This window comes from Grus americana, chromosome 6 (assembly GCF_028858705.1).
Source record: "Grus americana isolate bGruAme1 chromosome 6, bGruAme1.mat, whole genome shotgun sequence".
In the NCBI taxonomy this organism is placed as follows: Eukaryota; Metazoa; Chordata; class Aves; order Gruiformes; family Gruidae; genus Grus; species Grus americana.
The window spans coordinates 34,730,113-34,757,233 of record NC_072857.1 but is presented as its reverse complement, the minus strand read 5'-3'; the positions used below and the strand labels follow the sequence as shown (position 1 = coordinate 34,757,233).

The window sequence follows — 27,121 nt, the reverse complement described above, 5'->3', positions numbered from 1 at the left end:
ATAAGCTGCAACTTCACCACTTTTTGTGCTTTCCATTTTCAGCCACAAAAAGAAAAATATGTACAGAATGAGACACTGAAACAAACCTTTCAAGTCCTTGTGCACTCTATAATCACAGTTTATCAAAAGGCCATCACTAACTAATCATTGAGCACCAATTTTCAACCATGTAATCTGATTTACTAAGACAGACCAGGAAATTGTCATAATAGCATTTCTAATTCCTTGTTACAAGGCATCTCTACTTACATATTTCAAAAAGTCTTCAATATAATTACTTGGGGCATTGTTCTCATGTACTTGTTTAGGAAGAGCTTTAAGTATTTTTTTGATTTAAAAAAAATAATCATTTTTGCCATGTATACTCTCAAACACGTAATTGAGATAAGATAAGCATAATAGTGATCTGCTAACTGTATTTGTAATATCAGGCAAGAAAGTTTCTGTGGTAGTAGAATCAAGCTCTCTGGTCCAAACAACAGTAGTTTGGGGAGGCGGGGGACTTACTGGAACCACTTCACCTCCAGTTTACAGGAAGAAAAAAAGGTTTTGCTTGCTGTTAGTTTCACAAATTCCAGTCTTTCATCTATGTTGAAATCAGTGAGCCAGACATATAAACACAATGCTGGATAGGGCCTATGAAATGTGATAGTTACATTTATTAAATGATATATTACTTGGCCAAGGAGATAAACTATTTATTGATACAGATAAATCACTTTACCAAAAGATAACTATGGTTGAAATCCCATGAAAATGAGACTCTAAAAATGCTATGTAACAAAATGTAAATACTATGTACTCTTCCACTGCTTTCTTTCCATGAGCAATCTTAAACTTCTTCCAAAAATTAAGTATTGGCAAAAAAATGCACATTCTGTATTAATTTGTTACATCTTGCCCTCGAGTTTAAAAAAATAATTATTTTTTTAAAAAAAAAAGTAGGCAAATCCCAATCACTTGGTTGTATTTAAATGGAGGCAATTTTAAACACATGCATTATGAATTAGAAAACTCTTAAGTCATCCAAAATACTTGAAGTATTTATTCCAGTAAATACCATTGCAATGAAAAATAATGTAAATGGGTATTATACTGATTATCAAAAGGCAAGGTCAAATAACCCATTATTCACGTCAAAACTTAGAACTTGCATTTGAACAGCTCGCTCACACTGTGATTAGCTTTACTGAGATGTTTGTAAAAAAAAAAAAAAAAAAAGGAGAAAATTAAAAGGCACTAGCCCTATACCCCAAAATTTTAATTTTGTGTAAGAATAGGCTTCTCACACCAGCAGCAGAAAGTTAGGTACTGCTGAAATTCAGTTGGACTGGCACAGTTAACACTGAGATCTTCTTGAAAATCTGTGCTCTCTCATCTTCACTTTCTGTAACTTTTCAATCATGGAAGGTATGAAATTTTTTTTTAACGTGTAGATTATACACCTTACATGAATTATATATATTATGCTGTTAAATAAAAGATAGTATATACATGTAATAAGGTTTATATAAGTTATAAACAATTGAGATATTTTCATTTGTGCAAGTTTATTAGAAAGTGCACTTTTAATTTTTTAAAATTGTTTTCATACCTAGACATCTTAGACAGTTGTGGAACAGTAACTAGAGTCATAACCACACAGCATTTATTTCTCTGACAGGTGATTTTCAACACTTGTAAACCAAGTACCGTCAGTAATTTGTAACAGCATTGAAACAGTTTTTATTGAAAAATTTATAGTTGTATTTATTTTACTAAGTTACTTTTTAAGATGCCAACCATCGTATCTTCTTTTTTAGTTTTGGCACCTTAATGGAATCTTCTTCAACTCTTTTTGAAATATCAATTCCAAGGGGAGCTCTAGAAAATAATAAAATTATGTATCTGTTATTTAACATTATTGCCGTATTGCACAGATGAGCAAAATCACAGACCTTTTTTACAGTGAGCATGGGAGTCTCGGTCTTTTTGCAGATTCCCTGCACTGCAAGACTGTGTGACCATTAAAATGGTCCATTGAAGCCACACATTGATGAAATGTTTGCATTTGTAGCCATTCCAAGCTTGGGAAAACACAGCTGTGATTTCAAAGCCATCTTTTGGGGATATTGTTTTATTTAGGTTCTGATTTTAGTTGATAATTCATTTTACATCTCACTGATGAATGCAAGACACACTAGAGATTCACAGGTATCTCCTTCTGTGATGATCTTAAAGAATGTATAATCTACAGCAAATAAAACTTAGTATTTTATTATTTATATTCCTTTATTCCTATAGAGCCAGTCTTACCTAACAAGTCACTGAAAAAATCAGTATTATCAGTTAAAAACACAGTATTATATGTTACATAGGTATATGTTAAATTTTTTTTTAAATTGGTTGCTCATTATGAATACACAGTTTAACTTGGAGCATTTTGATTTATGTCTCCAATGACCGAGAAGTTAGGGGGAGTCTATCACAGCTTAACTTGCTCCCGTTTTCCCATACCACAATGGTATTAAGGAAATACATAGAACTGTTAGGACATACTATTATGTAAGTTTCTGAGCCAAAATAAACATAAATGCCAGACACTATCATTTGTATTTCACACCTACATTGAAAAGGAAGTGCTGGTAACTTTTAAAGCTTATATACACTGCAAAGACACTCCTCATCAGCTTCTGCTCTTCTTTTTAGTCTACACCTCCTTCCCCTTTCATTGACCATAGCGAGTAAGTGAAGAAATAGACTGTGAACAAATTGAGTCACTCACTTTGGTTCATAGCGGATGCCATCAGTACTATGTAAAACACCAAGTCCTGCACGTAACCTTTCAATGCCATTCCTAAGCAAGAAAACAATTATGTAAAAATGTATGTCATAACTACCTGAAGATGTGTGTGTGGTTCAGTCACCATAAACAGAAGTTCTTGACTCTGAAGTCAACTTTTACATTATAGAAACACATGCAAAGAGAAACAACTCTTACCATGCAATCATAACACCATTATCAGTGCAGAGTCTCGGAGGAGGACACAGAAAAGCAAAATCATTTGCATCTGCCAAAGTCTGTAGACCTTTTCGAATGTACTGATTACTTGCAACTCCTCCCGATACAACCTGACAGCGGTTTCAAAAAGAAAAAAAGGCATTAACTCAACAGTACCAATGGTCACGCTCAACTAACATCCTATTTAAAAGGAAGTTATCAGATGAAGTTCTGAAGACAGCAATAAATAATGTATTTAAATATTAAAACATATCTTTGAAGATGAAGACCTATCAGAAAAGAGTATAAGGAGTGAGCTTATTATGCTAAAAGAGATTCCTGAATAAAAGCATGTCATAACTAGAACAGCTGTCAAGTATTGGTGAGCACTAGGTCAAATTCTGTGGCCTAAATTGTTATGGAAGGTCAGATTAGATGGCAAGAAAATCTCTTTCTAGCTTAAAACCAAACCGTAAAAGACTTCATTGTAAATATTTATATGACTGTTACTTTAATCCTGGTATTTTAATAGTGTAATACATACTGACATCTTCCTCACCTGTCAAGGGAGAAAGTACAAGGCATCTGCATCTTCAAATGATATTATGCAGTCAAATATAAAAAGGAAAAAAAGAATGTATACCCACCAAAGTTGCATTTTTTGACGATAATATGCTATTTTTTATGCAGAACAGCATGGCCCGATATGTCCGCTGGATAATATGAACAGCCACTGCGTGCTGTACAGCAGCAGCAATATCCTTAACACAGGATAGGATCTCCCCTTCTTGAATACCTATAAAAATGTATGATCAAATTCCTGAGTATAGGTCATCAAAAACATAGCTTATATCTGACTTTGTTTAAAAATACCTTCTTCTTTTTCTTTTTGTATAATGGCTTTATTGACAAGGTTCTGAAGTCCAGAAAAAGAAAAATCACAGTTACGATATTGTTGCATGGGAAGTCGGAACGTGTGCCGTTGCCGGTTTCCAGTTTGAGCCAAGTGCTCTATCGCCTTCCCCCCAGCCATGCTGTGGCACTCTGGGTGCTTTCTTAAAGACAGTCTTCTTGCTACCTAAGGAGATAACAAACAACAGACTTGGGATAGAGCACTAAATTAATTCCTCCTGTAACTGCGTTGTTGTATTGTAGTCCACGGAGTAAAATGAGACACCACAAAATCCCATCCAATGTGAAATTACGAACAGGGCATAATAAGGATAAGACGTAAGCCAGCTGGATTTTTTTTTTCCCCTGGAGTAATTAAAAATGCAATTCTAGAACAATTTGGGCAAACATGAGGATCAAGGAATTTTGCAGAAAACATTAATTACCCAATTTTTATGCTATAGGAAACACATGTGGACTGCCATACTGTATTATCAGATAAACTGGAACAAAGTTGGGTTCAACTTTCAACAATCCCCTTTCTGACTCCACTCCCCCACTTTTTTAATTAATACACACAAATACCGTTAAAAACTCTGCTTGTGTTTGAGAACAAAACTGTAGGTGACCACTATTACAGATTGTACTCAGTGACCCAGAAATCTTAGATTCTGAAACCCAAACCAGGCTTTTCAAACTGTGCAAAAAAACTGGTGAGAAATGTTTTAATATGTATTGTTTCAAACAGGAAAGTATCCTTTAAAATATCACTATCAATCTTCTCAAATTCATGCAACTCGTTTGTATAATGGGTGTCAATTTAACTTCCAACACCAGTTTTGGTTATGTTATCTATTTGCTAAAAATATAATTAATTTACATATGTTACAACTGATGCTATCCATAGATTTTTAACAGCCTTGTGTCTTAATCTATAGTAATTCAAAACAGTCAAAAGAAAACGTTAAGTAAAGCTCATATTGTGTTACTGTCCTCAGGCTGATGATAATACTACCATTATGTAGCAGAACTGCAATAGAAAGAAAAAAACACCTAGATTCACTTATGTTAGGAAATATTACCTTATCCAGCATGTCACCTGGTGCTATGTCTATTGACTGCCCAAGCAGAAGGAAATCTGCAACTCCTTGTGCTACTGCCAAGATACAGTGGCCTCCAGAGAGTAGAAGAACTAAGAAGGGAAATTCCACCTGATGCGTGAGTCTGACGGTCAGCGCGTGAGCCTCCATGTGATGAATGGGTATGAATGGCTTCTGGTACCTGCCCACCAGGTTCAGGCTGTACTGCAGTCCCACTTCCAGGCTCAGCCCAAGGCCTGGTTTTACTGTAGTTGCAATAGCTGAAAGTTCACGTACAGAAACTCCACTGAGACTAAGCGCCTCTTTTACTACTTGCTCGATGTTTTCTCTGTGAAGTTGCTGTGCCACCACAGGAATTATTCCACCTGCTCTAGTGAAAACAAAGAATTACAATACATTTGTATTTCATAACAGATAGGATGACATAAAAATAGATTTCAAACACCTCAAGGTTCAAACAATAACCGTGCCATATCCTGCCTGTTTCCTTAGTACATCCCCAAATGCCTTGTTATTATGACTGCGAGGTCAGAAAAGAATGTAACTTGCCCTTTTTTGGTACACATACCTCTTAAATACATCTCAATGCTGTTCCAAAACAATGTCTGTAACTTAATATTCACCACCACTCACTTGTCAGTTCATGTACTCAGCCGCCAATGCCTATATTTGATTAATTCTCCCTTTAAAAAATAGAGGCATTTGGTGGTTTTAACAGTAATAACGATTTCATCTTTAATTCAAGCTAAATAAGTAATCTGTCTCTTTTTGAAATAAATTACTGGAGGAAACTTGTTAAATGCACAGCATTTCTTTCCTCAACCTTAGTAGTATCTCAAGCATGACATGGTGTGGCCCAAGAGATAGGTCTTTACACCTACCCATGTACTGTGTTCTGGAGAAGACTTTTATAAAGATGACATTACAAGTAAGAACAACAATAAAATCATTATTAAGGCAAAAGCCCCCAAGAGCAGTATATTCTTACTGTAAATGGACTTCCTTCTGACAGTGCAGCGCTTCTCCCAGAACATTGCCAGCATCATCCACCACCGCAGCGCCGGTGTCATCGCAGCTTGTCTCTATTCCCAGGACTAGTTTCCGAAGATGCTGTTTTCCGGAGTGAGCAGAGCTGCTTCTCAGCCATGCAGCTCGGCCGTGTTTAACTGATTTCAAAAGGCTTTTGGCAATGCTGTTCATTGTTTAAAGTCTATCTGGTACTTCTGTCTAAAGAAGAACTGTACAGGTTATTATTACTGGAGGGTTTTTGAGTGCGTGGTTAGATTTTCTGAAGAGGTGGTATTACTTTTAAAGTTACAAATGACCACACATGACATTGAAGACCCTAATGAAAAAAAAAATAAAGAGTTGGGAGCTAATGTCTTTGTTTTACCTCAGTCATGCTTCAAGAGCGTTCTCCCCCTACACCTGCAGTGTACGGCGGGAGGGCCACAAAGCACCAAGACCACCCGCACCCCGCAGCAGAACCAGGCCGAGGCCGAGCCCGCTGCCGCCCCGGTGCGCTGCCCGATTCCCGGCCGCCAGCAGCGTTGGCTCTCAGCACGCCCCGCGCTCTTCATCGCCGAAGGCTCGCTTCCAGCCACAACAGCCCGACGGAACCGGCGAGCGGCCAAAGGCCGAGGGTGCCTCCGGGGCCGATTCTCGGCTGCCCCGCCGGGCGCGGCCACGCTTCTCACCGCGCACTCGTATACCCTTGTATCGCGATATATCGCCACCTCACGCCCCTCGCCCTCCCCTCTTCCCGGCGGCACGTTTCCGCCGGCCAGGGCCCGGACAACCCCGCTCGCCTGCCCCGGAGCGCCTTCCTACCGCCGTGCCGGGCCCAGCGCCCAGCCGTGTCGGGCCGGGTCAGGCAGCGGCGCTCCCCGCCCACCGGCGGGGCACGGGGCGCGGCTCCCCGGGGCCGGCGCAGTCGTGGGGCGGGGCCGGCGGAACAGAGGCTGCGCTCCTGCCACCCCGGAAGGCCGAGAAAAGAAAGCAGCGGGCCCAAGGCGAGAGATATTAATTCCGCGAGTAAAGCGCTGGCAGGACGGCCCGGAGGCGGCCCTGGGCCCTCTCCCGGGGTGCCGGCACGTCCCCGCCCCGTGTCCAGCCATTCGGTCCGTGCCTGACAATCCTTGTCGCTTGTACACAACACACTCATTTTCACAGGGCCAGCGTAGCCTCGGGATGGTCATTATTGAAAAATTAGCCAGTTACCACTTTCTGTACAAATAACACAAAGAATTAATTACATCCAATTGCTAAAAAAACCCAAACCATAACTCATTACTTTTTTTTTTTAACCAGCATGTTTATGCACTTTGCAAGACAAGAAGTGGGCTTTTTTTTGCCCTTCTCACCCCCCCCCAGCTCACTGGCTGTCACTGCCACCAAAATGTAAATCTAGTCTTAAATACATGCTTCTCTTAAATCTGAGCTGCTTTTGGCTGGCACACATATGGTAGGCTTCAAAATTCATCCTTTTTCCAAGACAGAGAAATAAGTGCTCAGATTTCTAGATGTACCTCCTTCACTTCTGTTCCAGAGTTGATTATATACAAGATTACTCCATACTACACAGTACCCCTACAACACAGCATTCCTCCGCATTTCCAAGACATGCAAATTATCTATACCTTTTTCTGCAAAAGCATACAGTTAGTCCATGCGATTTGCCTATTCACTTCTAGTTCAGCTTCTATTCTAACTTAAAACCTACACAGAGTTTCTGTGTTCTGACATTGTTGCTCTGTAACGGAGCTGCTTCTACAATAGCAGCGACCCTTTCCCCCACCATTACAGGCCTCTCAACTGAAAAATAACCCATCAGTCAAGAATCAGGGAAAATAATCAAAAATCCACACCTTAAAAGAAATTTCACTTTTTCAGGATATCCCATTTACACATAGAAAAGTCAGTATCCTGGTAAGCAAAAGGAAACAAACACAACAGTAGCCACTTGTAAAAGCGTACATAAACTGAGCTATCAAGTTGATGTAGAAATCTCCTGAGCTGACAGTTAAGGACTTACCTCAGTCTTTGTGACAAAAAAATCACAAGAACAGATAAGGCATGAATCACACCATCAGTTTATGCTAGCTGTCACAGTATGCACTGTGAGACAAACTTTTACAATGCAACAACAAGCACAACCACCTACACTCCATACAGCAGAAACTAGCTACTTTCACTTAATCTACGAATGCGGCCTCACCAGTCCTTGGCATTGAGGATCCTGGATTAGTATGTAAAGTTACCATTTGCATTATGGTTGACTGGGTATTTGTGAAACATTACTCTCCATTTCAACTGTTCCTCGCACCTTCCTTACAAGTCACTTGCATCAGCCAGACATACATACAGTCTTAGTGGTGATTATGCTTTGGAGCTGGGCCTGCCCAGTTCTTCTTGGAAATCTTTCTTCTAGACATTTCCAATTCACATTTAAGTATTTGAAGGTATCTTCTTACAAACTTTCATCCCTGACAATGCTGCAGGAGGCAGGAATTGTATCTCAAATGTAAAAGCATCTCTTGTTGAATAGGATTAGATACACGGCACAGCTCATTTCTCGTTTCCTTCACCTGGGGAGCAGCAGTACCCGCGTCAGGGGCGGTCACTGTCAAACCTTCTGCTTAGTATTTATTGATGCCAAAGATTCGAACACCATGCAACTGCGGCAGCTTGGGGATAAGCACGGTCAGGAGAGAGGTTGTGTTGAGGATAAAGTGAGTTGGATCATACTTTGTGTAGAAACTCGCCAGGAAGTATCTGTGGGAGAAAAAGGAGCAAGCTTAGCTGTAACACCCTTGTCTAAAAATAAACGGACAAAGCACAGTTGAAAAAAGTGCTTTAGTAACCAGTCATATTTTACTGATTAACAACCGATCTATTCCTGTATTACATATCTCACCTGAGGTTCTAGATACCTACAGCAAAATTATGGACTAAGTCTCTTCTTCCCATGCTTCTCAAGGTGCTAAAAAGCAACTCCCAGTATTTTCCTCCAACGTTTCTCCCTGCCCCTCAAGTTGGAGTCTGACTTCTGCAGCTAAAGCCTCATTTGAGATACAGGTTTTAAATGATGTAAGATCTGTTACCAAAATACTCGCAGTTCTGCCACCCTAGCAAAGCTCATTGACAAAGCGTTTGACATTTTTCATGCAAAAATCATTTATGCTTAACACATCTGTGATTGGTGTGATTTTAAAATTCTTCCCATCTGGCAGATGTTCCAGCACATTTTGTCTTTTAAGCTAGTCCACAACCTGTTCAACTGGAAGAATAAGGAAATGTGCCTCAGAAAATCCAATTCACTACCAACTTCTTTACGCTTTGTGCCAATAATTTCATCTCGTTCCTTGCAAAAAATAGTCACAGAAATAAGGCTATCAGATTGTTGGGGTTTTGGTTTTATTCCAGCAAAACGGAGATGTTTATTCAGCTACTTATGCATTATTTGGAAAGTGGGAAGCTATCTTTGAAGAAAAAGAGGAATTTTTTTGAGGAATTATATATATTTTTTCAGTTTCTATCCTTTGCGAACCAACTTTCTAAACATGATGCAGGATCTTCCCTCCTCCCCCCCACCCCAACCATGCAAGTGGACAACCTCTCTAAGGGAAACAAAGACTTTTTAGAGTTGGATATTAAATATGTATCAGATTTCCTTCAGTTACACAACCATACATTTGTCAACAGACAGGCGGTGTAGAATTTCTCATCTATTTACAGAAGTAGTGTAAACAGAAGACAATCTGCACAAGGCAAAACCAACATGCAAAATCCTAGACCCCATTCAGTGAGGACTGCCACACTCCTCGTAACTCACGAGCTGCAAAATGGTTAATAAATGCTGTCGTGTGCATTCGCTAAAGGCAGTTAGTTTAGATTTTCGATATTTATGACTTCACAATCTCTTAAAGAAGTTCAAGAGTTAACAGTGAGTTTTCCTCATAACATTTCTAACCTTTAAAACCTGCCCCATTAATAACTGTTTACAAACTTCAACTTTAGTATGTGAATTTGAGTGTTGAAAGCTGCAGGAAGAAAGATTGTTGATTATATGGCCTGTAAATAACTACTCCCTACCTCTGTGATGTAGAAACAAACAAACAAGAAACAAAAGAGAGAAAATGCTTTTAGAATGTAGATTGCAACTCATTTGGTTGCAGCTTTTGAAATCATGGGTTTATGATTCAATTAATCCATAATACGGTTTTGAACTCACAGAATTATAGGAGAGATTGTGAAGAATTTTCTTGAAGATGTAAATTGTACTCCATAATCCAGTTGTTCCCAGTGTGTTAGTAGCCTAGCTTTCCCCTGATCAGGAGTTTCAAAAGGAGTTCCCTTTACTGCATGCAAAAACACATACATTCCCTGGGGAAAACAAAAAGTGAATACAGTGGCACTTTTAGCTGTATTTGGTTTTATAATTGTTACATTGTTCAATGCATTGTAAAAATAACAATTAAAAAAAAAAAAAGACTAAATGAATTCTCACCCAGAAGAGCTGCTAGCCTGTAATGACAAATTATAGAAGTGGAAGGAAGAGACAAGAAGTGATTTGCCCGAGGTTGTGCCGTCAGTGGCACAGCAAGATTTAAAGCCAAAGTCTCATGACATCTGATTTACTGCCTTGTATTCCACATTACATGGCAAAAATTCCACAAAATCAACACAATTTTGACAAGCACTGTAACAAGTTTAGGGATGCCAATTTATATTACCAATTTCCTAAGACAGTGTTACATGAGTTATCAGGTGGAGTCTGCACAAAGCAAAAAAATCTAGCTATGAATACTGGCAATATGACAAGAACTTTTGAAAGCTTTCTTAGCCCCCCGTAGCTTCAAATACTTATAAGCTGACTACCAGCAATCTGCTGAATACCGTCTGCCCATCTCTTTGCTACTTCTCCTTAACCATGCTGGACTGTTCTTTGCTGTTTTTTCTATTTGATGGGAGCATGCACACCATGTCTGGTCTGCTCTGCTCTGAAAGATCAGTTTGGGCCAAAAGATCAATCAGACAGGGGAGCCCACCCTCTTCCAGTTTTAACGGACATTTGTTTTCTATCACAGAGAGCACACCAACTCCAAGCAAGAGTCAATCAGAAAATATCAGAAACTTCCATTTTCTTTGTTTCAGGTGTGTTCATTTCTTATGCACATACAGAAATTGTAATAGGAAGGTTTATATAAAAAAAAAAAAATCACACTTCTTCTGAATTCTTATGAAGGAAGTGAAAGTTGAACAAGTCACTTCATGTCTTCTTCCACTTTTTTTTTTTGGAACAGCCCCCTGACGAGAGGCCTGTTAACCTAAGAGAATTAATTTGCTTAATTAATTCTTCAATTCATGATGTTTGCAGCATCTCAGTTTTAATAACTTAACCAAAAAGACACTTTTAGGACAGATCCAAATGTTTACTGCACATTTTATTTCCCACTGGTACTCGCAGAAAGAACCACCAAAGGTCAGCTAAGAGTTTTCCATTAGTGGAAGTCCAAGATTTGTTTGTCAACAATTCAAGGACTTGTTTCCAAAAAAAAAAAAAGTGCCATTTAAATGCTGAAATATCCAGAAGTGCAGTTTATACTCATCTTCTAGTGTTCCACTAGAAAACTACTTGACAGTGCATGCTCTCATCCCTGCTGTCATTATAGCTACTTGCAATGAATTCAGTAAGGCATTTAGGAAATATTTAGTAATATTTGTCTCTGCCAACATCTTCTGAAGTCAGGCACCTCTGATGCTGTCAGAGATAATGTAGAAAGTGCTCTAATGATGCTTACAATCCCACCATTAGTTTTAAACCTAGCTACAGCAATAAAAAGCTTGAATAATTAAAAAAAAATTTACAAGATTCTAGAGGATATTATCCAACCTCTGTCTTTAAAATAAACTATCATTTTCCTAAATAAGGAAGAAACTATCTTTTCGTCAAGACTTCTTTGCTGTTAATCTTAGAAAGCTGAGTTAGAAAACTTCAAGTATGATATAAATTGCTGGATTATGGCCCTCTTTTCTCTCAGCGTGGCAGGACCAATATACATACTTGCATTACTTTAAATGATTACAACAAAATTACAGCACCCTGGGGAGAGGAGGCAGAAAGATTCTTAGGGTCTTCAGCTTTCAAATCCTTTTGCATACAAAAGTTATCATGCAAATCACAATCCACTGAATAACAAATGGTTTCAGGGCTTGGGTCAAGGTAGTCCAGTTTTTCCCACTGCTTTCAAGGAAGATTTTTCTTATGTCATGTATGGTGGCAAAGTTGAATGCTGAAGTCATTCTGAGCTAAAATTTATCTAGCTTGACCAGAAATCAAAGCAAGAAGGAAAAGAACACAAATGTTTCTGTTCCAGGAAGCAGCTCAAGTGCTGAAATTAAACATTTTGGGATACTAACAGATTTATGTAGAAACGTTAGTAGATACTATCCAAGCATTAAAAATGCAATATATTTTATGGATTCAGTACAGGTCTCTAATAATATACCAAACACAGTAAAAGTCGGTTGGCACGGTGATTTTATGTTTGCAAGATTCTGGCTTAATTAAATGCCTTTTAAAAGAATACATAAAATACGTAAGGAATATTTCACATCTTTTGTGTTTAAACCCAAAACGATCATGTATCACTCCTCCTCCCAAATACAGCCAACTCATTTAATAGTGGATAAGCCAAGTGGAGGTGGTGTTTTGGCTCGCTGGATTTCATTATCCATATAGCCTGGCTATTCTTCTCTTCTCCTGCTGCTAAAAATGAATACGTATGAACAACTTTTCAAATTTTGTTACAAGAGAGGGTACTTACCAGGTTGTGAATCACATTTGTTAAAGTCCAGGCAACAGGGACACTAAAGAACGGAATGCTGAGCAAGACAATGTGCAGCATGCCGACTCCAAGCGCGTATGTCAGCCACATTCCACGACTGTTCATCACCCGTGTGTTTGGATTTACCTCGCTGTGGGCAACTCCTACATTCATTTTTACCCTATAAAACAGAACTGTTTGAAGATTGAGACTACTGTTATAGAGGAGTACTTAACATATGCAATTTTTGAATTTGAGAAAAGGCTGTTTTAAATAAGCAGGTCTGGAGGGAACACAGTGCATAAGCGAAGATGTATCTTCAAAGTATGGTTTACAGAGAAGGCAGTACAAAGGGGCTGTTGGGAACTGTTTTTAAAAAAAAATCCAAACAAATAAACCCCACAAGCCTGCTATAGAAGGGGCATTAAAAAAAACCAAACTGTAATCTGTGCTGTTAGAAGCTGAAGTTGCAAACCTGTAAGAAACCAAGCTTTGTAACTTTTGTCCTCTAAATTCCTTTCTCCATCCACAACAATATCGACATTTCTTTTCCACTTCCCATATCAGACAATTTTCCTCCTGCTTCTCATTCATGTAACAGCTAATGAAGAATTCTGCATATACCAATAGCCCAGCCACCTACTGCTAGAAAGGATGAATAAGGACTAATTTATGTCTGCTTTTCTTGCAGCAGAGCACAGAGTTCAGATTTTCCTCCACTCCCAGACATCTCTGTCTTTCAAATCTGGCTGAAATGAGCCAACAGGTTAAAAAGTTTTCTAAGTGACAGACATACGCAGAGATACGCAGAACAATTTCATAATGCCGATTTCTTCGGGAGACTGACAGAACTTACTGGAGGCGACACTCTTGTCCCGCTGTACTAAAATTTGTAACGATAATTAAAAAAACCTCATTACATACTTCATACATGAGCTGTAAGACTACCTATACTCACTTATGGGACTGGGACAGAGACCTTTTTAACTTCCTTCTAAATCAGTCTACAAAAGCATTATTTAAACAGCAAAAATAGTTTGCTTTTGGTAGGAAGCTTGCTTCTTATACTTGCTTAGTGCAGTAAAGCACTGTTAATACTCCCGTACTTTGCACTATTAGCAACAGGCCGTAGAATAAAAATAGATGTGATGAACCCGAAACTGAACCGGGGCGATACTGACTTTAATCAATGCTCGTTGCAAAGTATTTCCCAGGGTGCACGCACAGGGAACACAGTACCGGGATGTGCGAAGCCAGACTCTTCCTCCCTCCCTGGGATGCAGCACCGCAGGCGAGAGAGCACCTGGACGTACCTCTTGGCACAACCCACCATCTCTTCCTTTTTTTTTCCTCACGTTTCTTGTCTAATCGGATGGGCGCCTTCCCTCAGTTCGCTGTACCCCGGTGTTTTCTCCCTCATCGCCAGGAGCCCAGCCGGACGAAAGAAGCGAGACGCTCCGCCCGCGGACCCGGCGCAGGTCCCACCGCAGGAGCCGAGGCCTCCCCGGAGAGCCGATTCCTTCCCGGCCACCGCACCGTGCGGGCTCCCCGGCAGACCCCCTCCCGCCACCCGGGCCCCGCCGCTCGCCTCAGAGCCGGGCCTGGCAGCAGCCGCCGGGCGCCCCGGGGCCTGCTGGCAAGCACCGGCGCGCAGCCGGCAGCGACGGCCCAGCCCGCCTTGCCACCCTCCGCCTCCCGAGCGCGGCCCCACCTTTCCAGAGACCCGCCGGCCCAAGCGTCCCCGGCCGCGCTGTGGCCGCCGTCGCCAAGCAGCAGGAGCGGAGCACGGTCCGCCGGCCGCAGGTAGAGCCCGCCGGCCGCCCCGTGGGCAGGGCTGCCGGCGAGAGGAGGGGCCGGGCCGCTCGCACCGCCCACAGGAGTGGCGGCGGCGGCGGCAGCGGGAGCGGCGGCGGCGGCGCAGCGGACGCGCAGGTAGCGCAGCACCCGGGGCCCTGCGGGGGCGGGCGCTCGGGAAAGGCGGAGGGGAGAGGGGCGGTGCGGGGCAGGGCAGGGTAGCTGCCCGCCACGGGAAACGCTGCCGCTACCTTCCCCCGAGGCCCTGGCTGGGGCGGGGACGCTGCTTCTCCTGGGCAGCTGGCGGCACCGCGGCGGCAACTGCTGCCGCCCCGGGCTGCGCGGGACGAGACGGGGCCGGGCCGGGCCTAGGCCCGGGCCTGGGCCTAGGTGCGGCGCAGCGGCCCTCGAAGCGAGGCCGGCTGGTGGCTGCCCGTCTCTCCCCTCGCCGACGGGGCGGCGACGCTGCTGCCCGCGTTGTTTTGGCGCGGCACTCCCCGTGCTTTTCTTGACGAAAAGCAGAACTGGGCGCTGTGGGCCGTTCGTGTGGTTTTAGGTAAATTCAAGGGTGACTGTCTGCAGGTTTGAGCTGCAGCTTTTCTCGGGGGTTTTTCTCATAAACTGAAGAATTCTTGAGTCTGTGTTCTGGTGGACTGCTAAGAAAGAAAGGTGGCTGTTGGAGTGGGGTTTGGGTGCTGCTCTGGAAGTCTGAGAGGCCGCAGCTATGAAGTTTAAGGAGTTTTTGTTTGCAGTTTACCTGATGGCGTGCAGTATTGCAGCTATTTAGAGAGCCCTCGTGGCTGGGGTCTCTGACTTCGTTTAGAGGGGTAAAAGGATTGCATCAGTGGTAGTGTTCAACATGGAAAATACTATTCTTTTCCACTGAGTACGGATTATAGCATGTCCAGTCAGTGGAGTTGTAGCGGTAATGTGGCTTGAGCTGAAATGTGTATTTTTTAGCTTAAAGTAATGGGGGGTTGGATGCGTTTCCATAGGTAGCAAGTACCAGAGATCCATCCATCCCTCCCTCCCTTCCTCCCTCCCAGCAGGTGCCCCCGAGATGCAGCCAGCAATTGATGCAGGAGTCCTGTATAACGTGTGAATGTGTGAGAAAACCTGCCTCTCTGAATGCAGAGTGTACACGATTAGTATTGGTCTGTATTCAACAACACGTCTTCCCGTGCTACTCTTCTTTTCCAGTTAGTTGGGTGGAAAACTGATTTATCAGATCTTTTTACCACATCTGAAAGGGAAACTCCCTTTGCAATGTAAACAACAGGTATAAAGAGAAAACCTCTCTGTAGCTGTTCTTAGAAAAGTTTTAATTCTGCTTCTTCTTCAAAGCACTGTACCATTTATTTTTTTTTCCCCCCAAATAACTGTGTTTTTTCTTTGTCTTTTATGTTTAAAGAGTGGCAGTCTTTAGAAGGATATCAAGGCAGAGAAGCGTCCTATAATTGTTGTATCAGCTGCATATACCCTGCAGGATAGTGGTGCTCTGGGGTGTTGGCTGTAGTCCCTCACTGTGTCAGGAAGAAATCTGGGTTTGCTCCATTCCTCTGCACGTGCTCATATCCTTGGGACAGGTGCTGAGCGTGCGGTCTGTGTTCTCCAGCAAGTATCTTAGACTTAATCGATGGGGAAGCTAGGCCTGCTGGGATTGTTTGCCTTTCAATGTAAATAACATTACGTAACACAACCCTGCGAAAAGCGCTGCTGTGGAGAGAAGAAACATTCCTGGGAGGACAGAGAGCAACCCAAGTCTGAACCATTCTTGAGGTGCAGAGAGCTGTCTAGCAATGGTCTTTCTCCCTCCTTTCTCACATGTGTGAAAAACCGGTTGAGTTCTTTGTGTCAGGCTACAAGGATCAATAAAGATTTTTCCTGGAGCTTGGTTAATTGTGTTTACTTGGGTACTTAAACAGAAATGCATGCAAAAATTTGTAGATCCACTTATAATCTCTTCATGGTAGAGGGTGTCTATCATGCAGGAGGAGCTGTTTTCAATTACTAGAAAAAAAAATCTCTATTGACTTGTATGAGGCATCTCCATTTTTAAGTGGAAGATATAGAGACATAGAAACAAACTGACCTGCCTAAGGGGACACAGTAAGTCACATCAGAAAGGCAAGGTTATAATTCAGAAGTTTTTTTGTTTTGTTTTTCATTATCACCAGTAGATCACATTGCCATTGAATATGACTTTTGCCTCAGCACCATTGTGCTTCGTCCGCACTTCTTTCCCAACTCCAAAACTGTTACCTTCAGGTCATATTTCTTCCATCAATTTTTAGGTGCTGGGAATCATACACACAACACAGCAAAAAAGTAGGGGTTGGTTTGTTTGTTTGTTTGGGGTTTTGTTGGTGGTTTTGGTTTTGTTTTGTTTTGTTTTTTTGCATCAGTGCTGGAATTAGGATAGTTACCCAGCATTGGGTCTATCTGAAGACATTTCTGACTAGCACTCTGAGTTAACATGTGGTGTGTCTACTCTTGTAATTGCAAGATCACAGCCACGTGTTATAGTAATTTAGAGGACATGACTATACACATGCGAGAGAATATACTGTTTTGCTCAGTATATCTTGGAATTCTTAAAGTTTTTCATAAGTTTAATCTACTTAAAATAATGTTTTCTAATCTAGACCTGTGTTCTGTTTCTTCCACAAGTCAAACTCCCACTGACTGCAGCGGAAGCTGGGTCTTACTGTATCTTGAAAATTTTGCTCTTTAGCTGTAATGTTCAGTTTTGCCTACGTTTAAAAGTTGCTCTAAAACGATTTCTTAGAAATGTCTATTTGTAATGTGCCTTTTACATTCTTTTTCTGTTATCCTTCTGTGCAGCTCCGCTGAATCTTATTCCACTATGAAACAGCTGTCGGCAGAAACTATTCGTCTCCTTTCAAGTTCTCAGGTGATTACATCAATTGCCAGCGTGGTGAAGGAGCTGATAGAAAATTCCTTGGATGCCAGTGCCACAAATATCGATATTAAATTGGTAAGTCCTCTTTCTTTCTTTTACTCTTACAAAGAATTAGATGTAAAATAAGATGCAAGAAAAGTTGTTTCACTGCAAATGTATTTTTTAGGTTCTCGGGGTTTTGGGAATGGAAGGATATTGATAGTGTTTATACATATATATTTTAACTTCAAATAAAAATGGTCCAAAATGAGTTTCCCTTAACACTTTTGATGCCCCACTGACACACTAAGACATATGTGTGCTCCTGAGTGTATCTTGAGGAAAAACTGTCAATTTCTTTAATACATCTTTTCCTACTTACAAATTTACTTTTTCTGACTTACAGCTTGTTTTAAAAGATGTTGGACTTCCATTTCACTGCTAGACCAGCATGTTTAATTTTCATGACAAAATGTTGTCAGGAAGGTGAAAATGGAAACAATGGAAGAGGTCATTGATGGCTGTGTTAGATGTTTTGGCGATGCAAATTACCACATAGTCTCTAATCAACATGATGAGCTCTGGCTACTTCTAGCATTTTATTCTTATAAAATGTTAAAAAAAGTTGGCATATCATTCAAGGATAGTTTCTGAAAAAATAAAACATTGTTTATAATAGGAAACTTGTGCTTTTTTCCCCCTAATTGGATAAAATGGCTAACTGATCAGCTTCTCTTGCTTCCACGAGCATTTCTGGTTTTGCAGTATTTTGTCAACAGCTGCATAGTAGCAGTATCTCCTATTTAGTAAGAAAGTGTGTTGTTACCGTCTGTATAAATGGATTTGTCCAGAATTGCATCCAATTTCCCTTCGTGCATATAACAGTGAATGTATAAGCTTGAATTAAGTGTTAGATAAATGCTCTAATTAGGAGCAATTCAATTTCCGCTTGTTTCTTTGGCCATGTCACTGCTGTCTTATCTGAATGAGTCTCAAGTGTTTTCCATCTGAGTATGGTTTCCTGTAGATGCCACGGAACATGCTTATTTGTTATTTGCCTTAAGTGAGCTGAAGATACTCTGCCTTCTCTATGGTCTGTGATAATCAATATCTTCTCAATATTTAGAGTAGTGTGTGCACAGTTCTGCGAGTAAGAGCGTTAGAATCAGATCTGATGAGCCTATCAATAACTGCAAGAAGTCAACAGAAGGTTTTGGAGCCTTCAAAATGTGTTAGAACAAACCTTGTCTCTTTTACTGGAGTGCCGATATACAGCTGTGCAGATAGCTGGAGGAGAAAGCCCTCTAATCAGTGTGGGTTTCACAGTGCAATAACCAGCTGTTTCTGTAGGGAGAGGTCCCAAATCAATTAAAAAGAGCATTATCAACCATTTTTAGTGCATGAGTCACCTGCACTACTGTTACTTTCTTCATCAGTTCAGCCCAATCCAAATCACTGTATTTCTAAAACAAACGAACAAACCTGGCCTTACACAGGTTATCAGTGAGTAAATGAGATTTACTGATTGTTCTTCAGTGCGTACTAGGGGAGAAGAGAAAACCTGCTCTTTGACCATCTGTACACAATAATACTGTAAACCAGTGGATTTTTTTGTGAGAAGAATATTTTTGTATCAAAATACTATTTTTATTTGTGAAACTTAAATAAGGTTGACCACATAATACAGCTCAATGACCACATTAACTCTGGATTAGTTTGAAAGCATAATAGAGAATGGAAACTCTGAAATTTCATTTTACAGCTTGATTTTTTGCCTGAAACTTGCAGCATTTTTATTGTTTTTACCTTTTCCAGATAGATTAGAAAGGCTAGCTGATTCATTCAGGCTTGTTACCTAATTTGCCTAAACAAAGACAGGAATGGCTTTTTTGGAGACAGACAGACAGGAGTTAACCTGCAGGTGGAATGGTTCTCAGGTAGAAACCATGGCACTGGCCAGTTGTAAGTGGGAAGTTTTGGCTAGTGTTTTATTCCTGTTAACTTCTTGGTTGACCAGATTCCAGTAGGTAATGTTACTGACTGTCTTTGCACTGTGTATCAACTAGCTTTTACACAACAGTGGGTAAAATGTCAGCTTATATTGTAGTTTTAGATAATGTGCTATTACTTTAATTACAATTAAAAACCAGTCATTTGATCAGAAACTGAACTGTGGCCTTTCTACAAGGTGTTGAGTGGTATCTATTTATTAATTTGAACCTCAGCTTTGTTGCTTTTAGAAATACGAACATGGTGGAGCTTGCCTTGTTGTTAGCAGTTGGGTCACCTGCCTCTGTAGCATGGCTGTGCATTAAGCGTGTGTAGAATGATGGTTTTATTCTTGACCTGGTGGCCTGGCTTCAGCTTAAAGTGTGCTAAAAACCATTGATGGAGCAATATAGTTGCTTGTGTGTGGATATAGAGACTCCACGGGCATCAGTCTGCCAGTTTCCCTGACTGACCTCTAACAACAGGAATTTGAGACTAATCTATGCAGCTTGAGACCTGCATATTTTAATTAATAGAGAAGATGAGCAACAGCCTGCGTAAGTAGTTGGAGCAAAGCTGGGATTCGGAAAGGACAAATCTTAGCTACAGGTTTCCTATTATTACACAAAATGGCTATTGTAAAAGGCAGACACTCGTTTCTGCCTCTTTTTCCCGATGCACGAAGTGGGAGCTTTACTCCTTAGAACCTTCTCAGAGGAAGTTTAGCTCAGGGTGAGGTTCCAGTGTACACCTGATCCATCTCATCGCTTGAAAAGCAAAGTCCTACATCCATCTGCACAGCATTGCTAGATATTTCTGCCTCTCGTGATCCATTCATCTTGCTAATGCAAAAGAAAAGTAACCCATCAAGAAAAGTGGATTATTTGTGCCAGTTTAATAAGCTGAATTGACCTTTGTGAGTAACAGAGCTGTAGCTGAAACAAAGGTGGGACCATGCAGTTGTGAGTAAAAGAGGAAGGAGTTGAGCCGTGTGGTTTGGCATCAGTGATCTGGTAGAATAATGTAAATATTTCATGGGATCGTGACCTCAGTAGTATTTAGGTGGTGTAGCATGGTGGAAGATGTTACAGACTACAAAGTTTAAGCACCATAATATTTTAAGTAAAATGTGTGTAAGTAAAAATGAATACCATTAGAAAAGAAATAGAGAATCATTCGTGTAACGTTTTGATTCAAGTTGAAGAAGATAAGTGCTTAGGAAAAGTGAAATTTAAGTGGTCTGGAAGCAAAAATTAGAATGGAAAATAGGGGTTCATTGTGAAATGCCCAAAACTTTCGTTAGTTCATACAGCAGCAGGATAGAAGGTTTTGCATTTATATTTCCTTATGTATTTTTATGTTCAGTTGAGGTGTATTGCTTAGGTTCTGTTTTCCTTCCCAGTAGGAGGTTGACTCAAATATTAGCAAAAACATTGTTTTTCACCTGAAGATGGCTTTAGCACCATTCATTAATAAGGAAAGTGAAATGTACCCCCATTTCTACTGTGTGTCAGTTAATAAAAATGTGTAGTTCTGTGCCTGCCTCAGAGGCTTTTGATGTTTCCTAATGCAGTTTATGTGTGCATACAGATAATATCTTTAGATACCTTCCTTTTGTTTTTAATTACATTAATTTTTTCTACTTTAAGAAACAGCCCTGGGAGTACACTGTATTTTTTCATAACTGTCTTCAGTATATGCCCAAGTGGGATAACAAAGTTAGTTCTGTTTAATCAATTAGCTTTCTGTGAGCATCCATCACGTGCTCTATACAGCGTTGGTGGTGCTAACCATTCAAGATACTCTTTATAAGCAAAACCACTTTTAAGGTCTCCTAAATATATTACACAGTACAGCACATCTTTCTGTATGTTACATCGTAATCTTTTCAAAGAGCCAGGCATGCTTCTGTAAAAGAACTTCAGGTAGTGATCCTGTAGCTCTAATTACTTTCTCTTCCTGGCTTGTGATTCTTTTTTGGGTACAATTTGTGCAGATTATAATGTAGCTGGAAGGAAGCATTTATTTGCCATGCCTGTTACAGAACCTGAATTCCATATGTCATTTAGCTGTCCTGATTAGCTGGATTTTCAGAGTTTTACCCTAATTATGCTGGTGTTTAATAAAATGACATCTTTAAATGTCTTAGGAAAATATGTATCACATATATGTAAAGGTAAATCACAAAGATTGAACTTTGCTTCCCTGAAAGCTGTTTTTAAAAGAGCCACTAAGAACCTTTACTACTTTCTGTTAAGTATTGTACCTCTTTACAAGCTTTCTTATTCTGTCTTCTCCCTGTTCATGCCCTGCCCCCATTAGAATTGCAGCTGCTGTATATTGAGAGACAATATAGAGACTGGAAAACCTCTGTGATAGTGAAATCACATACATACAGAGTGAAATTGAAAACAATTCTCAGTGAGGGCCCACTAACTTTAATGGATGCAGGGCTGCATTTGTGGTGATTTGAAAAAATTGATACCAAACAGATAAGAGAAGTGAAAAGTCTTTAGCTTTCAAGCTTTAGATCTTTTTCTGAGCTTAGGTTTTTCAAATTTCATCATAGTTTAAAAAAATTAAATCACTTAATTCCTGTTTCAATTCACTGTATTTATGTGCTGTTTCCAAACCACAGGGTATGAATTACATTATTTAGAGAAACCATCACTACTATTTTAGCATTTTGGGTTTTGTGGTTTTGGGGATTTTTTTAAACAGATTTAATAGTCGCTCAGTTTCTCCAAGTAAGCAAAATTCCCACTTCTGTCTGGATGGCTAGAAGCTGTAACCTTAGCTGCTTCAAACTTGTGTCTTAATTCATTTGGCTGTTTTAGTACTCCTTTATGTTTTGTTCTTTTTTAGGAGAATTATGGGTTTAACAAAATAGAAGTAAGAGACAATGGCAGTGGAATCAAGGTTACTGATGTTCCAGTTATGGCAATTAAACACTACACCTCAAAAATAAGCTCTTCTGAGGACCTTGAAAGGTTGACAACATACGGTTTCCGTGGGGAGGCTTTGGGATCAATTTGCTGCATATCAGAGGTGAGCAGTTGCTGTAAATGTGTCTAGTCTTTTGTGTTGTCTTTTTTTTGCATGTGTTTGTGAAAGTTTTATTAAAATGTCAGTGCAAAGACTTTAAATTGTTCCAGCAGCCTGCCAGGGTTATGTTTTTCCGAACAGTTTGGCTTGTGTATGCTGCCTTTCCACCCTCCCCAGAAGTCATGCCGTATGGTTAGGAAGCACTATGGGTTTCTTGTTAGTGCCAGTCCTGCCTTTCTGTCATACTGATCACAGCAGTGCTCAATTGTCCTCAGTCAGAATAGGTCAGAGACAGATTGCTTAGTGTTTTCTTTTGTGCCAGCGTATAGATACATGATTCCTTACACATACATGTGTAGGTACGTGATTCCTTAGAACATTGGCTCTTCAGTATTATCAGCAAACATAATGTCAAAGAGTATGGCTGAGTTTGCTACTTGAATTAGGGTGAATTAAAATGACGAGCAGCAGATGGAGGCCAGGAGAAATCGTTTCAGGGAACCGATGGCCCACATAGCTGCCATTCCAGTAACGATTTCTGCCTTGATGTTATCTTGGTGATTGGCAGTCATGGGATCTTGCTGGGCTTGATATTGCTCCTTGACATGTATATGACTGCAATTGCAAAAATAGTTGTCAGTATGAGTAAACAGGAACTTGCTCCCTGGCCTGTCTGAGTCTGATCCATATGTTTGTGTTAAGAGGACCAACAGTGTACAGATATTTGCGATTTAACTTGTTGACTGAAAGTAAGTTGGTTCAAAACCACCTGAAAAGTGTTCAGGCTGTTAAGGGCACAGCATCTACCTCTTCTGTTGTGCTCTGCCTTTTTGTATTTGTGCTGTGTCAAGGTCAAGTTTAGGATTTTTCTTTCTAAGTCTGCCAAGGATTAGGTCCTGCAAGAAGATGCTGATATTTATGTCTGGAACTGTCAGCTGTCAAGGTCAGGAGAGATGTCAGAGCTTGACTCCTTGCTACCTTGGGCTACATTCACATTGCACTAGGCAGGAGTGGGTTGTGTGTTTGGATGGCGGTTTCCAAAGATACTTTCAAAAGTGTTGGTGTTTTGACAGTTGATGACAGACCTCATTCATTGGTTCCTTCTGATGAGTTGTCAGAGCAGGATGCCATCTGTTCTGAGCTTTTAATCAGCTCTATGGTACATTTCAAAAGAGATGGGAGGTGGTCTGAGTGTATTAGGTCTTTAATAGGTATTACTTTAATCCTTGGATCAGTAATTATGTTAATTAAACACTCCTGACATTTGTGTTCTGCCTACCCAAACTGCCCCCTGAAGTTTCAGTTAAGAGGTACTTCACTATTGGCCCTTAAGTAGGTCTGTAATATTGTTGTGTCCAATTAATCAATTACTGGTTTTTATCTCCAGAGGCATGGCTGAACTCTGAATGATTCATATGAGACACTAAAATAAACCAAAATATCCTGAAGCTCTGTATGTGTCATAACCTTTATGTCTGTCAGGCGGTTAAAGTGCGGTGGTTCTGTTGTTCAAAATGTTGATACCTGAACTGAGGGAACTGTAGTTTTATTGTACTTCTGGTTTATGACTGGTCTTGCTAAAGCTGAGCTGGTTATTACCTTAATAGCTTACAAAACATGCTACTACTGATTGCTAGATATGTTTGGGTGTGGAAAGATAATATACTGTTTGTTTGATAGTACTCATTATGCTTGTGGAATCTCTCATGAGTTTAAGACATTGTCATAGTATGCCTTCTCTCATGAAGGATGAAAATGCAGAATTATCAATTGATTTAGTTGTTTATTTAACCTGTGTTAGAAGATATAGGAGTGCATGTTGTAGGTAGTAGGGATTGCTATGCTTTATGTATTTGCGTGATAGAAATGCATGGCTTTTAGTTAAATGGATAGAAAAATGAGTAATAATGCAGAATGTTTCTGTGGCTGTAAGAAACACCTGTAGAAAGGTTTTATAAACTAATTAAATGTAATTATGGTGACTAAAATAATGCAATGGTAAGAGTGGTAGCAAAGCTTATCTAAGCTCATTCTGAACTTTGTGAATCCTTGATCAACAAATTTTTTTTTTAAATCACTCTCTTCAGGTTTTGGTCACAACGAAGACAGCTGATGATGATTTCAGCACTCAGTATACTTTGGATAGCAATGGGCATGTAACTTCTAAAAAGCCTTCCCATCTTGGGCAAGGTAGGATATCGTTGTTCTGGTGTTGTGCTGTGACAGAAGTATTTTATGTTTCTCTGAGGCTCTATTTGATTTTGAAATACCTGTTCTGTACTTGAAGGCTGAGTATGAAATCTTTGCAGCTGTAAATGTTTCTTGCCTTATGTCTATCCACTGAGACTGTGTTGTTATTGTAAGAAATAATATGTCTTGAAAGTTACTCTAGATAGTAATTATAAGCTAGTTTCTCTGACTCACTTCTTCAAGCTGACAGCAGAAATAAAAGCTATAAAAATTCAATGCCCCAGGTCCAGGCAGACTTACTATATAAATATATGAAAGATTTGTTCAGGACCAAAATAATGTTTCTGTACATAGCAAACCCCTTGCTTAAAGGAGGAGGAGTTGCCCTGCTGCTAGACAAAGGAGTTGCTGGAAGCAGCATGGCTTTAGGACCTGGTGAAGTCACAGTTCTTTCTAACCGGCAGTAAGGGTGTGTCGCTAGAAATCCTCCTGCGTGTTCGTGCGAAAGAGTAAAGGTTGCCCTCACCTCAAAGGCGGGCCTTGGTGGTTCAGATGTGGTGTAGGTTTGGGGTAGCGTCTGCTCTACTTCAGGCTCTGCTCAGCTAAGTGTTGCTCGGCGAGGACCGTTAAGACCACGCTGTGTCCTCGCATTCACGCTCTAGCCAGTGTGTCTTCCCACAAGTGATGTGGTCCTTTCTTGTGACGAGGATGTGCTTCTGAGGAAGCAGTTGCAGCTTTTCTGTAAAGCTCAGCTTTCCCCAGCTGAGCGGCAGCAGCTGCTTGTCCATATTATGCCCACAAGCTGTCCCCCAGCTGCCTGCAGTGCCCGGACGCCAACGGGAGCTGACAGCCGACTCGGCTCCCTCCCTCTTCAGAGCTAACTGGACACAGGGAGCCATTAAGCCATAAGTTGCCAAGGGCTAGTCAGTGGGCAAATACTGAAGAAGAGCTGAAGCTGAGAACTCTAATTTTAGCTAATTTTAACCAGGAACTCTTTTTAAGATTTAGACTCTAGTATGTTCCACAGCTGGAAAGCCTGTGGGTTGTGTTGCCTTGTCTTTTGTCAAAATCGATGAATGATTGACTGAATTCAGTGACATATTTAATACTTTGCAGTATCCTTATGGACTAGGAAGTTGTGATTGTGTTGGTAGATGAATATTCTGCCTCTTACTATGCTTGAGCAGAGGTATGTGGCTCTTCAGGTACTACCCTAGAGCAAACGCTTGTGAAAGGCCTTAATGGAGCTCAGTGTTCCTTTGCCTCCAGATATATCAGGTTAGATTCTAGTCTGTTAATCATTTTACTAATGAAAGTTAACTTAATAGACACTGAAAGAGCCTTCAGCTTTATTTAGTGCTGATTGTCAGTATTGTCGGTGTGTACGGAAGAAAGCTTAATGCTGCAGTCATAACTCTAAATCAAGGAGGGGAATCACAGCTATTGAGGTCTATAGATACTTATTGTGGGAGGGTGACTGCTAATTTGGTATATTTTTTTTCATGCTAATATCTAATTTAGTGTCAGTAGGGTTTTTTTTTTTGTATGCAGCAGCATACAGGCAGGTCTCTTAAAATAAAAATGAAGTTTCCTCAATATCCAGTCAGTGCCATGCTTTTGGTGTAATATCTACCTGTTTTTTGTCACCTGCTTGCAGGTACTACAGTAACAGTCCTAAAGTTGTTTCAGAATCTTCCTGTAAGAAAGCAGTTTTACTCAACAAATAGAAAATGTAAGGAAGAACTGAGAAAAGTCCAAGATCTACTGATAGCATATGGTATCATAAAACCAGACCTGAGGATAACCTTAACACATAATAAGGTAATAATGAGTTTTTCTCTATCAGCTACCTTAAGGATCAGTTTCTGATGAATTTATGCAGCTCATCTAATACCTACATAAAATCTTTCATTCCTAGGAATTTTCTTTCATCATAGATTTGTTTTGGACTACTTCTTTCTTCCCTTTGTAGATGTGTATTTGTAATGGTTACAGATTTTGATCCTAAACTTCTAAAACTCGGGCTCAGATCTGCTTTTTGGTCTGCTCCAACAGATGCCTGGTTAGATATATGAAGTATAAAAATTATTTTACATGCTAGTGGTATAAGAATGATTTTACCTGCTAGTGGTTATTAAAGGTATCAGTGGTGGTCTACAGAACAAAGCAGTGAAACCTTAGTAGACCATGGTGTGTGATCAAGTGTTAACCAAAGCCAACCGAAAAAACTCTCAAAACTTATTTGGTTAGGCTGTCTATCTGGATAGACACTATAGCACATACAGGTAGCTTGCTGTATGCTGAGTCGTAAGACCTCAATATGTAATGATGGTTTTATTTAAAAAGGCTAAAAAATTCAAATCAATTTGCTACCTATTAGGTGTAAGTAAGAGTATCATGT

General features: G+C 40.4%; 3 protein-coding genes across 22 annotated transcripts in view; 1 reads left to right on the top strand and 2 right to left on the bottom strand.

The window, feature by feature from the left end:
• Positions 1–1,020: 1,020 nt before the first annotated feature.
• On the bottom strand, positions 1,021–7,033 carry OSGEPL1 (O-sialoglycoprotein endopeptidase like 1). Of its 5 annotated transcripts, none has more exons than XM_054829199.1 (7): positions 5,960–7,033; positions 4,954–5,341; positions 3,854–4,058; positions 3,628–3,776; positions 2,981–3,111; positions 2,765–2,836; positions 1,021–1,863 (listed from the first exon to the last, which is right to left on the bottom strand). In XM_054829199.1, the coding sequence occupies exons 1-7, from the start codon at positions 6,169–6,171 to the stop codon at positions 1,770–1,772; spliced, it is 1,251 nt and encodes a 416-aa protein (XP_054685174.1). In that variant the 5' UTR covers positions 6,172–7,033; the 3' UTR covers positions 1,021–1,769. The 5 variants fall into 5 exon arrangements, with proteins under 5 accessions (XP_054685174.1, XP_054685175.1, XP_054685176.1 ...); XM_054829200.1 differs by having other exon boundaries at positions 3,628–3,767; XM_054829201.1 differs by having other exon boundaries at positions 5,083–5,341.
• A 114-nt stretch (positions 7,034–7,147) lies between these two features.
• ORMDL1 (ORMDL sphingolipid biosynthesis regulator 1) lies at positions 7,148–15,006 on the bottom strand. 7 transcript variants are annotated; one of them, XM_054829205.1, is made up of 4 exons: positions 14,512–15,006; positions 12,801–12,981; positions 10,205–10,356; positions 7,148–8,745 (listed from the first exon to the last, which is right to left on the bottom strand). In XM_054829205.1, the coding sequence occupies exons 2-4, from the start codon at positions 12,972–12,974 to the stop codon at positions 8,610–8,612; spliced, it is 462 nt and encodes a 153-aa protein (XP_054685180.1). In that variant the 5' UTR covers positions 12,975–12,981; positions 14,512–15,006; the 3' UTR covers positions 7,148–8,609. The 7 variants fall into 7 exon arrangements, with proteins under 7 accessions (XP_054685180.1, XP_054685186.1, XP_054685184.1 ...); XM_054829211.1 differs by having other exon boundaries at positions 12,801–12,994; positions 14,512–14,957; XM_054829209.1 differs by lacking the exon at positions 14,512–15,006 and adding an exon at positions 14,040–14,487.
• The window catches only part of PMS1 (PMS1 homolog 1, mismatch repair system component), a 48,135-nt gene continuing 35,674 nt past the window's right edge, over positions 14,661–27,121 (top strand). For 5 of the 10 annotated variants that reach the window (XR_008577545.1, XM_054829189.1, XM_054829196.1 and 2 more), the window contains exons 1-5: positions 14,661–14,732; positions 17,439–17,592; positions 22,351–22,533; positions 24,618–24,720; positions 26,378–26,541. Coding sequence is in view for 9 of the 10 variants with exons in the window: in XM_054829189.1 (XP_054685164.1) it covers positions 17,461–17,592; positions 22,351–22,533; positions 24,618–24,720; positions 26,378–26,541 (582 nt within the window). In the remaining variant the exon portion in view is untranslated. Of the gene's footprint in view, positions 14,733–15,021; positions 15,151–15,643; positions 15,749–15,797; positions 15,874–16,002; positions 16,374–17,438; positions 17,593–22,350; positions 22,534–24,617; positions 24,721–26,377; positions 26,542–27,121 lie in introns of those variants that run through there. The other 5 variants (XM_054829190.1, XM_054829193.1, XM_054829195.1 and 2 more) reach the window with 5 other exon arrangements.

What these genes read in the sequence shown, in the direction of transcription:
- OSGEPL1 (XM_054829199.1), bottom strand. Translation starts at nt 6,171, where the DNA reads ATGAACAGCATTGCCAAAAGCCTTTTGAAATCAGTTAAACACGGCCGA. An exon ending in CAGAAGGAAGTCCATTTACA is followed by an intron (nt 5,342 to 5,959) that starts GTAAGAATATAC and finishes TGTTTTCACTAG; the next exon opens with AGCAGGTGGAATAATTCCTG. An exon ending in ACAAAAAGAAAAAGAAGAAG is followed by an intron (nt 3,777 to 3,853) that starts GTATTTTTAAAC and finishes ACATTTTTATAG; the next exon opens with GTATTCAAGAAGGGGAGATC.
- ORMDL1 (XM_054829206.1), bottom strand. Translation starts at nt 14,133, where the DNA reads ATGGTGGGTTGTGCCAAGAG. An exon ending in ATGGTGGGTTGTGCCAAGAG is followed by an intron (nt 12,982 to 14,113) that starts GTACGTCCAGGT and finishes TCTGTTTTATAG; the next exon opens with GGTAAAAATGAATGTAGGAG. An exon ending in CAAATGTGATTCACAACCTG is followed by an intron (nt 10,357 to 12,800) that starts GTAAGTACCCTC and finishes TGTTTTCCCCAG; the next exon opens with GGAATGTATGTGTTTTTGCA.